General features: G+C 55.2%; 2 protein-coding genes across 6 annotated transcripts in view; one reads left to right on the top strand and one right to left on the bottom strand.

The window, feature by feature from the left end:
• Nucleotides 1-3,139: 3,139 nt before the first annotated feature.
• Nucleotides 3,140-12,624, top strand: part of LOC121101891 — a 33,647-nt gene continuing 24,162 nt past the window's right edge. For 3 of the 4 annotated variants that reach the window (XR_005833936.1, XM_040626507.1, XM_040626506.1), the window contains exon 1: nucleotides 10,753-11,552. Coding sequence is in view for 2 of the 4 variants with exons in the window: in XM_040626507.1 (XP_040482441.1) it covers nucleotides 11,178-11,552 (375 nt within the window). In the remaining 2 variants the exon portion in view is untranslated. Of the gene's footprint in view, nucleotides 3,218-10,752; nucleotides 11,553-12,624 lie in introns of those variants that run through there. The other variant, XR_005833937.1, reaches the window with a different exon arrangement.
• Nucleotides 9,024-12,624, bottom strand: part of PEBP4 (phosphatidylethanolamine binding protein 4) — a 242,361-nt gene continuing 238,760 nt past the window's right edge. The window contains exons 1-2 of one of the 2 annotated variants that reach the window (XR_005833938.1): nucleotides 12,075-12,320; nucleotides 9,193-9,330 (exon numbers count right to left, since the gene is read on the bottom strand). Coding sequence is in view for 1 of the 2 variants with exons in the window: in XM_008702074.2 (XP_008700296.2) it covers nucleotides 9,182-9,330 (149 nt within the window). In the remaining variant the exon portion in view is untranslated. Of the gene's footprint in view, nucleotides 9,331-12,074; nucleotides 12,321-12,624 lie in introns of those variants that run through there. The other variant, XM_008702074.2, reaches the window with a different exon arrangement.

Here is a 12,624-nt window from a genome sequence, read left to right as displayed (position 1 = left end):
CAAACTCGAGGCTGGGCTCCTGCTGTCTTTCAGGGAGCAGGCCGCTTCTAGTGATGAGTAAGGGGGCTCTGTTAGGAGCGGTCATGCACCAGACATGCCCCGTGGCTCAAAGGAGGCACTGGCGGGGGTTCAGAGGTGGAAGCACCTCTGTGGGCCTTGCAGGACAGACTTGTCCAGGAAGAGGGGAAGGCCCGATTGGGAGGGGGGCCTGAGACCCATAGCGAGAAGGGGAGCAGACAGGAAGGGAGAGAAGGGGAGAGGGATTCTGTGCCAAGAGCTACGGTTTTCTCCCCCCTCATTTCACGTCAACTTTATGTTTTTCATCTCTGGAACTAGAATCCATTAGCATTGTCCTTCCCGGACTTCTCTGTCAGAGAGCCTAGCCTAGGCCTGATGACGGCTTGTTGTGTAGGTGAGTGAGTGAGGAACCCCGGAGGGAGAGAAGGGACACAGCACTGAGCCCGGATCTGCTGGATCCCATTAGACGTCTGGCACCTACTAGAATGTAAGGTCCAGAAAGGCAAGGGCTTGGGTCCATGACCCTCATGGCTATATTCCCAGCAAGAACCTGGCTTATGGGGGTGCTCCATACATATTTGTTGAAGAACGAATGTGCCAGACACTCTTTTTAGGCCCCGTTCCTGATGTTAATAGCAGAAACATGAAAGGGGGTCAACTCCATGTGTGAAATCCAGGAGGAAGAAGGAGCTTGGGGAGTCCACGGCAACATGGATTCCAGGTTGGGGGCGGGGTAGGATTAATCATACATAAACTCAAGTGGTAATAGCCCCGTTAATTGAGTGGTAATGATCCTTGGCATTTTTCATCTTCAAAGTGAGGAACAAACTGTAATTAATACTCCATCCACCCGGGGGCAGGGTGGGGGTGGTGTGGAGAATCTTGAGCTGCTGCTACTCAGTCGGGGAAACTGAGGCACTGGTGGTGAAACTGGTTAGGGGAGTGGATACAAAGCCCAGCGGAGTCCAGAATCTTCTGGGGTGCTTTGAGCACATCGCACGGTGGCCTTCTCCCAAACCCAGGCAGCTGAGGAGCTGAGATCATGAATGAGGAGGGGGCACTGGACACCCACAAGGAGCAGAGAAAGAAGTCTCAGCTCCTTGGCCAAGGCCAATCAGGTGTGCTGGTGGCTTGGCCCCCGAGAGCCGGCCCAGGCCCAGGATGAGCCCAGAGGCGGCTCTGGAGCGGCCCGGGAGCAGGGAAGGGGACCAGGAAGTCCTTGGTGCCCAATGGCAGGCCGGCTTGCGGCATCCTCAGCGTGAGTCACCAGCGGCTCCGAAATGCCTCCTGGTTTCCTCATGGCAGTCTGGCTGCCCTGAGCCCCGAGGGAGTTTTTCATTAAGGTGATTACCCTGCCGTCATTAAAGGCCGGTAAATATCACCCAGGGACCGAGGGCGCGCGCGCGGCTGCCTCTGAACTGCGGCCTGGGTTCACAGGAGCGCTCCCCCTCCCGGGCGCAGCGCCGCCACCAGCTCCCAGTATCCAGGGGCCGGGAGCCCCCGGGCCTCCGCGTCCCCAAACGCCGAAATGCCATCCCGTTGCCACCGCGTTGCATTTTCTTTGAGGGACGTTGGGTCAGTTCATCCTTCAGTTCAGCCCCCATTCCTCAGGAAAGCCTCTCCTGTGATGCCCCCTTCCAGGTGATCACCAGACAGCACTTCCAGGTTCCCACCATCCTAGCTCCTTTTTACATTCATTCTGTAATCCTTTGATGAATGTCTCCTCCCTCCTTCCAAACGTTCCAGAAGGGCAGGAACCCCTACGGATTTTGTATTGTTTACCCTGTGTGTCCCCCCTCCCAGCCCACTCTCCTGCCACCGATCCCCAGGGTCTGGTGTCCAGCAGGCCTCTTTACTTCTGAATTAACAAGTCCCCGCGAGGCAACAGAACTGTTTGACGGCTACTGCCTTCTGCCCAGGTGTTGTCGACAGCGCCGTCTTGTGCGCCTACTATGTGTCAGGCACGGGGAAAGAAAACTTGGCAGTCTTTGCTGCGGGGAGACTCAAGGCCCAGTGAGTGTTCAGGATGGGGACGGGCAATACGTACATCTACAGGAGGTGGTGATACGAGGAGAAGGACAAGGGGAGAGTGATGGGGAGTGCATGTCCAGACCCGGCTTTAGGTCCTTATTCTTCCCCTTCTTTGCATTTGGGATCTTGCTTTAGTGCCACTGACATTGAAGTTTGGGATCAGAATATGTGGGTCTTGTGCTGTAGTCCAGCTGATTTATTGTGTGCTCCCTGAAAAATTCTCTATACTTTCGATCTTGGTTTCAAACAAATTATATCAGGGGCCCCCGGCTGGCTCAGTCGGAGGAGCACGCAACTCTTGATCTCGGGGTCGTGAGTTTGAGCCCCTTGTTGGGTGTAGAGATTGCTTAAATAAATTTTTAAAAATGGCATCAAAGTCCATCCACTAAGGAAGGTCAGGTCTCTGAAGGCAAAGTCCCCTGTGACTTGGCCCCGTGCCCTTGGCATCAGCCCCTCTTCCCTGGGTCAGCTTTGCCGTCTGCCACCAGGTGGCCTAAGATAAAATTCTGACAGTTCTGAAGGACGAAGCCAGTTCAGAAGCCTCAAGGGGAAGGGATGGCAGCGGGCCAAGAGTGACTGTGGCTGTGGGTACCCCAGCCCCAAATCTCAGAGCTGCACTCCCCTCTTGCAGAAACCATCTCTCAGATTGGCGAGAAAGCTTCTTCTAGACCCCAATCGAAAGAAAAAGTCGCCGCAATGGAAACTCGAACTAACCCTCCCTTCTTGCCCCCACTTCCCTCCCGTGGTCACACTTCCGGCAGCCACCACAGGGTATTTTAGGTTCGAAAACAAAGCGTCAGATCTATTTGAGCAACTTTTTTTTCCATTGGAGTAGAAGCCCAGGGGCCTCTGGCCACCCTGGGCTCAGCCACTTCCCCAGGGAACTGACGCGTTTCCCCTTCTCCACTGAGGACCGATTTAGCAATTCAGACTGGCCACTTTTAGCTTCTCCTTTCCTTGGCCTGGCAGCAGGAGAGGGCCCAGAGGTAGGGCCACTGGGAGGATGGGTGTGTGTCATGGTGCCTTCCTTCTGGACTTCAGAACCTCCCTCTTACCCCTCTCCAACACCCCTAAACGTGCTTGCGAATACACACACACACACACACACACACACACAGCCCCGAGAGCTACTGCCCTAAACGCATTTGCTGCATCAGGAGCCTGCAAGGTGAGATCTGGCGTTAGGCCCTGTCTGGTCCTGACTCTACTCCAAAGGATGGTGTGCCTGTGTCACTGGTGGGCCGGTGTGTCTGTAGGTTGTGAACAAAGTGGGCGTGCATATATGGCGATTGCATGTGCATGCGAATCCGATGTTCACAGCTGCCCGGGCTGAACAATGCGTGCACACACAGCTTGCATGGATGTCTAGAAAGAGCCTGGCAGAGTTGAAACCCTGGAGTGTCTAGCGGGTGCGTACGCCATGTGATTTTGTGTGGGCTGGTGTATTTACAGTATGTGTGTGCAGGATGAGTAGAGTAGAGGTGTGTGTAAGTGTGCGCACGCACGTCTGTGCACGTACGGATGGGCGGGCCTGGCTCTCAGCGTGCTGGGGAGGAAGACAGGAGAGCTCCAGACAACGGTGACCGTGTCCTTATGGGCAAACACGCACAAGGTCCGTCTGGGGACCAGGGTTTGAGGGCAGGTCGGTGAACTGCAGGTGTGAATGTGTACCTGGGGGACACTGGCTAGGGACCGGCCACTTTGTCTTCGTGTGCGCCTTTCCCTTTTACCTCAGGCCCCGTCGGGCCTCTCTCCTCAAGCCCCCTTTGCCCCTCCCTGGGCTGTGCCGTCTCGCGCGGGCTCCAGCGCCTCTCCTCCTCATTGGCCTGGCCCACCCTGCCCCACTGCTGAGAGCCTTTGGTCTCCCCCTTGCACGGCTCCTGAGGGACACCTTCCGGACAGCAGGCACCTGCTAGGTTCCTTTGGTAGTTTCTTCCATTCTTTGCACACAGCGGAGCCTCCCTCAGTGCCGGAGGCCGGCTGACTGTATGCTGGCCTCAGCCACGGCATGTCTGCGAGGGAGGGGCCGTTTTGTGGCGACTGCAAGTGCATGTTGTGGACTTGAGGGCAAGTGTGTGTGTGTGGATATGTGAGTGCGAGCATGTGAGTGAAGGTAAGTATTAGGGGTATATATGTGAGTGTGAGCGTGTGTGCGTGAGTGAAAGTGAGTCGTGAGGGTATGTGAGCGTGTGAGAGGGTGAGTGTGTAGGCGTGTGGGTGTGGGTAGAGGGTGTCTGGACTCCTTTGGGGCGCTGCGCAAGCTCGCCCTTCTGTCCAGGCCCTGATGGAAGCCCCATCAGCCTGCCTTTCTGACAAGCTCGGCCCCTCTCCTTTGAGCTGTCTGCTCTCTGCCCAGGTGACTTCTGACAGTGGGGCAGACCCCAGCTCAGAAGGAATCGAGGGGGTGCTTCTGAGTCCTGCCTTCATTCAGGGCATGCGGGAGGCTCAGGAATCACATTTCTGCCCTTCATCCCTGGGTGCGGACACAAGGCCCGTGGGCTCCTCCACTTTCCCTCCACTAGGCTCCCTGAATGGCTTTCCTCCAGCCTGGATCTGGGGAGGATGAGCTCTGTTGCTGGTTGTTGCTTCTGGGAATAGGTCCTCCTGAAACCCTAAGGTCTTCAGGTCTTTTTAGTTTGGCCCTCGTGTTAGGGTTTTCTGCAGCCAAATGCTCTTGGCTCTTTTGATTCTCAATCCCAAGGTTTTACCCTGTTCTGGTGGCTTTTTCTCACCTACTCCCACTCCTTTCCAGACAAAGGGACAGTGGTAGTGGCTTTCTCTACCATTCCCCAAAATAAGCACACAGAGTTGCCGAATATTCGGCCAGAGGGGACCTCAGAGAGTGCTGGACCTGAGCTATTTTAGAGAGGCTCAGAGAGGGCAGCTGACTTGTCCAGGCTCACACAGCAGTGAACGGTATGAAAATCAGGCCTCCCCTCTGGGCCAGCAGTCCTTCTAGCTACGTCAGACAGATGGCCATGCCTTTCTTTTCTATTTCCTTCTCTTTCTGCATCTTTCTCTTCCTTTCCTTTTTTATCGAACGACTTCCTCTTTTCCCTTTGAAATGTCCTCTTTGTGTTAAGCAGGATGGCTGGCATTTGGTGGCACCAAAGTGGCACTCAGAGCCAAGACCTCTGTCCTGGCACAGTTCTCCTCAGTCTTTTCCAAAGGCTTTTCTCTTTTCTGGTCCCTCTTTCCCCAGGATGCTCAGGGGGACCCTGTACTTCCCTGTCCCTGAGCCAGCCTATTCAACTCCGGTTTCTCCTTCCAAGTACTGAGGAGGCAGATGGGAACCCTCAAGGAATCAGCTCCTCTCTGTAACCTTAGTTTCCTGGTCTTGAAAATGGAGCGAGGGTCTCTGAGGGGGAAACATGGGCATCTGTATATGTGTGAGTGCGCGTGCGGGCGTGTGTGTGCGCGCGCACGCACATGCCTCATGTGCCCCCCCAGCAGCTTGGGGGGGGGGAATGGGAAAGTTAATTAGCACCAGGATGAAAGGTGCTGTGGGATAATTACAGGTAACATCAGGATGGCCGGGAGGGTGGGGCAAAAGGCCCCTAGATCTCAGGTGGGGGGTGGGCAGCCCCTAGCCCCACTCCTGCAGAGTATATCAGACACCTGGAGAGAAGGGGTGGGGGGGTTGGGGGAAGGAGCATTCTGAGTGAAGGGTCTTTGTCTTTACAGAGAAATGCTTGTTAGTTGCTAAGGAACTGGGCTCTCTTCCCTGATCCAAGCCTCCCAATGTTTTGCCGAGCATGGGAGGGGGATGCCGGGCTGGGGCTTGAGGATCCCTTGGCCGTCAGGCCTTTCCCCAGGGCCGCTGCAACTCTGATGGGCCTCCTGGGAAGTTCTCTCATCTGGGGAGGGTGGCTCTTTCCCACTCCCCAAAGCCACGCTGCTTGCTGCTCTGCTTGCTCCAGCCCAGGTGGGGCGCAGAGCAGGTGAGGTGGAGGCAGGGAAGGAGAGGAAAACGCATTCACTGAGCAGTCTGCATGCCAAGCACTGCGCCCGGGTGCCTCGCCTGCTCTCTCGTCTAACTGGTGCAACACATCTTTAAGGAAGGCACTTATTTCCATGCTTTTCGCATTATACTGTTTTTTTTGTTTTTTTGCAGTTGAAACCCAGGTCCAGAATAGTTGAGGAAGTTGCCTGAGGTCACAGGGCTATCGACAGTAGAGAGTCTATGTGAATTTGGGTCTGCTCAATAAGAAAAGTTGTGCTTTTCAAACTACGCCATTTATGGCATCTACCAGGCTCGTTTTGTGGCCCATAGCTGCTCAGCCGTAACCTGGACCCACCACCACCACCACCACCACCACCTTTGTTATCACGGTCATCAGGCAGTCTTCCCATATGGCTGTCTTTCCCTCCTTTTCCACCTCTCCCTTCCGTGAGAGCAGTTGTCACACAGGGGAGCTTCTTGGGGAGATGGGTGATTCCATGGGTTGAGGGTGGTAAACTGTTGGGGTAGCCGCCTTGGGCAGGCAGGGTGGGGGGCCGGGCTGGGCTGCTGCCCTGAGTGTCCAGGCGCTGGCCCTCCCTCAGGTCACACTTGGTCTAGAAGAGCTAGAGCTGGGGGAAGGGCAGAGGCTGGGCGAAACTCCCTTTAAATTCTTCGGGAACTTCTAGCCTTCCTTCTTGGCCCACCTGGCTTCTGAAGAGTCAAGGGTGGATTTCCCAAGGTGTCCCTGGCCCTCATGTTTCCCCTTGCTAGCAATGGTCCTTCTTCTCTATGGCTTTGAGGACCATCTGGCAGGGCTGGCTTCAGCCTCGAGCCCGGGCCAGCTTTGTTCTTTTTTCACGTTTTGGGGCCAGGAGGGTGGGGGTCTCTCCTGTAGCTGAACTCAAAGCCCAAAACACCAGGAGAAAAGAAAAGGGGAGGGGGGGAGGAAGGAAAGCAAGCCGATAATTTCCTCGAAGGATAAACATCCGATTTTTTTTCCTCACCCAAAATAAACATGCTAGCCACAAGGAATTAAAAGCAGAAGAGGGGAGGATGTGTCTCGATTTGGGGCCGCTCTAGTGAGCTGGCCTGCTATTTATCCCGGCCTCGGGCACCAGCCGGAGCTGCCAATTACACTCTGGGCCTGGTGGGGCGGGGGCTGCAAGGAGAAGGACGCAGGGGTGTGAGGTTCACACACACCCAGAATGTCCCTTCCGAGGCTGCCTTCCATGACACTGCAAATGGACACTTCCTTTTGCTTCTTCTTTTAGCCCTGCCGACAAGCTTCCCTGGTGGGGTAGAAGAGAGTGGGGAGGCCCTACCGCCTGGGCTGGTATCAGAGGCCCTCCTTCTACAGAACAAGAAGTTAGTGCCCACCACCTAGGTGGGGAGCTAAGTCTATCAATGTTGGGGGGAGCGTTGTCCAATTCCCTTCACGGACTCCGTCTCCTACCTCATTGCGTTCTTCAGATCCCCACCACTCAAATCTCCCAATTAGTGAAGATATGCTCAGCTGGGCTGAGGGGCTGGCCAGGGCCCCTCTGCCTTCCAGCGAGTGTGGGGCATGGCTCTGAGAAGGTAATAACCCTGCCCCAGCTGCAGCCTGCTCTTTCATCTGGGGATCTCAAGGTACTCTGTACACATGAGTCACCAACACTGCTCTATTCTGGCCAAGGAGAGGGGGTTATTAACTCTTGGAGGGAAACGGGGTGGGCGGGTTGGTGAGGGGGTGGGGGGGCTAAGAGGACTGGAGCTGGGGGTGGGGGCGTCAAGGAACCAGTGCTTCGTACATGAATGAGACCGTAGCAAAAGAGGTACCTCCAAGGGGGACTTGGGTGGGAAAGCCAAGTGACCTTCAGAGGACATCCAGGGGAGTTAGGCGCCAAAAACCCTTGCCTCGTAGACACCAAGGAGTTCCTTCAGAGCTTCCTAAAAGCATAAATCAGATTGTACCCCTCCTTCCCCTCCAATCTATTTATTATTCAATGGCTTTCCATTGCTTTCAGGGTAACAATCCAAAATTTCAGCATGGCTGCAAGGCCTGGCGTGTTCTGGTCTCTGCCTATCTGTCCAGGTGGCCAGGCTGCTGGCCTAGAAGATGCCATGTGAGCCCCTGCCAGCCCCGGGGGAGCTCGGTGGTGTTCCCTCTCTTTGGCATGGGCTTCAACCCCCACCCCCCTTCACAGTTAACCCCTACCACACTTTTCAGCCCTGAAGTTAAATAGCACTTCCTCAGAGAGGCCTTGCCTGGGCCTTTACTATGCCCCTCCACCACAGAGCAGGTCCCCTTACACCCTCGCAGCACACGCCACATTTGTTGTCATTTGCCTGTGGTCATCTGATGAACCTTTCCCTCCCATCCTGGACTGTAAGCTCCATGAAGCAAGCCTTAAGTTTTGTCTGCCCTGTTCACGTATGTATCCCCAGCACCTAAGCAGAAGGGCAGGCAAAGGGACGCCTCGGTGGCTCAGTCAGTTAAGCATCTGCCTTTGGCTCAGATCGTGATCCCCGGGTCCTGGGACCTAGCCCCGTGTTGGTCTCCCTGCTCAGTGGGGAGCCTGCTTCTCCCTCTGCCTCTGCCTGCCATTCCCCCTGCTTGTGCTCTCTCTCTCTGACAAATAAATAAATAAAATCTAAAAAAAAAAAAAAAAAAAAAAAAAAAAAGAAGATGGTCAGGCCCATACCAGGTACCGACAGTATCTGTCAAACGAATGATGTTGAATGTCAGAGTTGTAAGGGGACCGTGGCAATAAACCAACTGCCCCAACTCTCCTTCCTACCTTGATTTCACAACTGAGGGAGAACTTTAGAGAGGACATGTGATTTACTCAAGGCCGCAGTGCCTCAGTGACAGTTGAGGCCTAGGGACCCCCACCTCCTGCCTATCCATCTCTCCCAGCACCCCCTCCCCCCACATACACACAAGTGCAATTATAGGAAAGCCCCAGGTCCCAGTGCTGGACAGTGATTGATTTCTTCGTCTTAGTTTTTGAGACAGCAGGTTAGGAAAGAACACAACCAACCAGTAAGCCCTGGATGATATATTTTTTTTTAATTTGGAAGAGGAGGGGTTCCATACCCAGAGGGGGTGCCATACCCAGCGGGGGTTCCATACCCAGACCGTCGTGGCAGGCACCGTGGACACACACACCTGCAGTGTGAAGCCTGATGCCTGGCAGGCAGTTATCTCTACTTGGGTTTGTCCTTCGGCTCACTGCTTCCGGCTCCGGGGGTCTGGTAATTGGGCGAGTCCTGGTAATTTTGGGTCATGAATTGGGTGCTTGCTTCAGGTTCGCTCAGGTGGAAGCGGTTCAGGAATTTGTCCATTTTCCAAGAGCCTGGAAGGACAAACAGACCAGAGGAAGGCAGTGAGGAAGAGCCATGGACTGGATGCTGGCAGGGCCCGACAGGGAGGCCAGCTCTGGGGGAAATGGAGACAGCAAGTAAGGACCTTGGCCATTGGGCTGAGGGTGTCAGAGTGCCTGGGGGCGCCCTCTGGGTCCTAGCTGGATGTTAGCAGAGTGGGAAGAGGCCGCTCCGCAGGGAACAAAGGGGACTGAGTCTGGACTGGGTCGGGTCTGGACTGCCTTTGGTCTCCTTTCCTAGGGCCCTTTATTTGGCATAACTCTGCCTCCTCACTCACATGCAGAAAGGAAATGCCCCATTGGGTGGGCTGCCCACTTCCTCCACCCACCCCTCTTTTTCCGCAGGTTCTCCTGACCCCATGACTGAGGCCTTAATGCTTCTTTCCTTCACATCTGGTAACCCCAGCTGCTGGGGCTGAAACTGGCCCAAGAGTCCATGCTGTTTGTCTCCCTACTCCTGAGCACCTGGATCCTGCGGGAACAGAGTATGGGTGAGAAGTCCCGGTTGGTGCCCAGGTGCTCTTCAAGGGGAAAAAAGCACAGGGGTGTGGGGGGAGGTGGCTCTTCTGGGGCAAGTGTGGGCAGGTCTAGCAGCAGGGCAAGGAGGGCGCAGCCTCAGGCACTGGGGAGAAGCTGAGGGAAGTGGTCACAAGCATATTCCCACGCTCTTGTTTCCCAAACCCTGGGCCTCAGGCACCCTCTGTGCATGATTGCCAGCTACAATCCAGGATGCCCAGTTTAACTTGAACTTGAGATAAACAACAAATAATTTGTAAGTCTGTCCCTCCTATTGCATGAAGCATACTTAAAAATTCATTCCTTGTTTATCTGAAATTCAAATTTAACTGGGCATCCTGTATTTTTTATCTTTTTCTTTTTGGCTAAATCTGCCAACCTTCCCCGGGTGGAGGGAGTGCTCGGGGAAGACCTTGGCCGGAGCAGAGCTAGGCAGTGACAGATAGGCCCTGGCCCCGCAGAGAAGAGCCATCTCTAAGGCACATAGAGGGCACGGCAACAGTGGCAGCCTAGCCTTCCTCTCAGAGCTGCCCTTTCTCCACCTGTGGTCCTGTCTGCACCTTCTACCCTTTTCAACAAGGAAGAAAGCAAGTTCCTTGAAGTGCTGTTACTCCACTTATCATCCTGCCCCCCCCCCCAGGGGGTGTTTGCACTTCAAAGATGTTTTCAAGGAAAACAAAACGTTTTAATCCAAAGAAACAAGACAATAATAATGATAATGCAAATAATAATAATAATAGTAATAACACATCTATATAGTGCTTCCTATGTGCCAGGAACTCCATGCATATTCATACACTTAATCCTCACCAGGGGAGACTATTTTTATCCCCAGTGCACAGATGGGAGGATGGGGCACAAGATGGGGTTCCGGTGAGGATGCTTCTTAGGGGCAGGGATGGAGGAAAGGGCTTCTTCAGGTTCCCGCAGGTCCGATCTGGTGACTGCATGCTCAGATTAGGGAGAGAGACGCTGGACCCTGGGATAGCCTCTCCCCGGGGGAGACTGCTGCTGGGTGACAGGTGGATGACTGAGCACAGTGGGGTCTTCCACAGGGAGGGGAGGCAGGGAGGCACTGGCCTGGCATGGCCTTCACAGCCAGAAAGTCTGGCTGGATGGAAAAGAACTGTGGTATCATGATCCTGGGAAAGCGCGTGCATGTGTCTATGCTTGTGTGTGTGTGTGTGTGTGTGCGTGTGTGCACGCGTGTACAAGCCAGTAAAAGGGCTCATGGGTGAACTGGTGTGTGACAGGCATGGGGACAAGGGGGCCTTCCCCACCGAGTGGGGCAGGAAGAAACCTTGATGGCCAGGAGGGAATTGAAACTCTCATCACGAGATCAGGGCAAGTTGGTGGAAAGAAATCCCCTGTACCCTGAGGGAGATCGTGCCCTCCTCCTGCAGACTTTGCCCTCCCTTAGCTCAGAGGGCTTCTCTAGATGGAGCTTGGAGTGCCCTTGGAGCCTCCCAGCCCCTTCCTGGTCACATTTCCGACAATGCTGTGGTTCTTGGGCAGCTCCTCAAACCAGCCCGTGTCCCTCAGGAGAGTGGGTACGGCGCTGCTGGCTGCTAGCCTCCCGCTGCCTCCTCCCCTGGCTTGGCCGTGACTCCTCACACCCCCGTTTCCTGCCACAAAGGGCAAGAGGAACTGACCCCGTGCTAGTTCTAGAAGGAAGAGGGGTGAGTCAGACCCTCAGGGGTGTGTGTGTGGGGAGAGATGGGGAGCTGGGAGGCTGTGGCTTCGTGGTCACCATGTGGAGGAAAGTCCCATCCTGTATGGCACTGCTCTGTCCTGTCCGGAGCTGCAGTCTATGCTCAGGCCACTCCCCTTGTACACTTGGGCCCACCCAGATGGGCTCTTCCTTGGCCCAGGGCAGGGGTAGTGAGTGCACTGCAAATGCCTCTGTGGCTGGAGGGAGAAAGGAGGAGGGTGTCTGCGCCGGTGTCCTGAGCCACCCAGTGGCTGGAACACGGAGGCCTGGTCTCCTCAGGGCGGGGCCGCTGCATGTGATGTTCTGGTTGTTCCCTGCACAACCCTAGGGGGCCCCATTCCCAACCCGCAAAGCCTTATGCCTCGGCTGTGCCCAGAGGCTGGTCTCTCACCTACTGGTTGGTGCCAATAGGGAAGATGTTGGCGATGAAGGATATTAGATGTGAGAGATGTTTCAGAAATGGGCCAAGGGAAAAGATGGGTGAGCTTACCTAAAGCCGTCAGGGGTTTCTGAGCCACCACCGTGTGCCTGATCTCTCCTAGACAGTGACTTCAACAACCGGGAGAGGGGCTCCAAGACTTCAGCTACTCATCCTCGGAGCTTCAGTCCCAGGGGCTGCAATGGCTAGAATGTTCAGGAATCGCCCTGGGACAGGTCTTGCCAGTCATTCTCTGCCCCCAGCTGCCCCAGTCTGTGGGGCTGGCTCAGCACTGTTTGGGAGCGGTTCATCACATGGGACTGCACAGGCCCGTTGGGCCTATCAGGCTTAAGCAGGCATCCCAGGACTGAGAAATATTCTCCTGCCCAGCCCCTCCTCCTTGGAGGACTTGTGAGAATGGGGAGGACAGCTCCTCTGCTAGAAGGGGCAAGCTCTGGGCTGAGGGCAATCTGACACCCCAACTGACAGCCGCTTCTTTGCGTCTACTGGGCGTGGGGGGTTTGCTTGCACCGAGGCCCTACTCCTGCCCTCAACGGGTTTCTAATACAAGCTAATGAATGCTGGACTAGTCACAGGCTAGGTCTTCACAGAGTGACCTTGG

This window comes from Ursus maritimus, unplaced genomic scaffold (assembly GCF_017311325.1).
Source record: "Ursus maritimus isolate PB19 unplaced genomic scaffold, ASM1731132v1 scaffold_11, whole genome shotgun sequence".
NCBI classification, from domain to species: Eukaryota; Metazoa; Chordata; class Mammalia; order Carnivora; family Ursidae; genus Ursus; species Ursus maritimus.
This window is presented reverse-complemented; position numbering and strand designations above follow the sequence as displayed.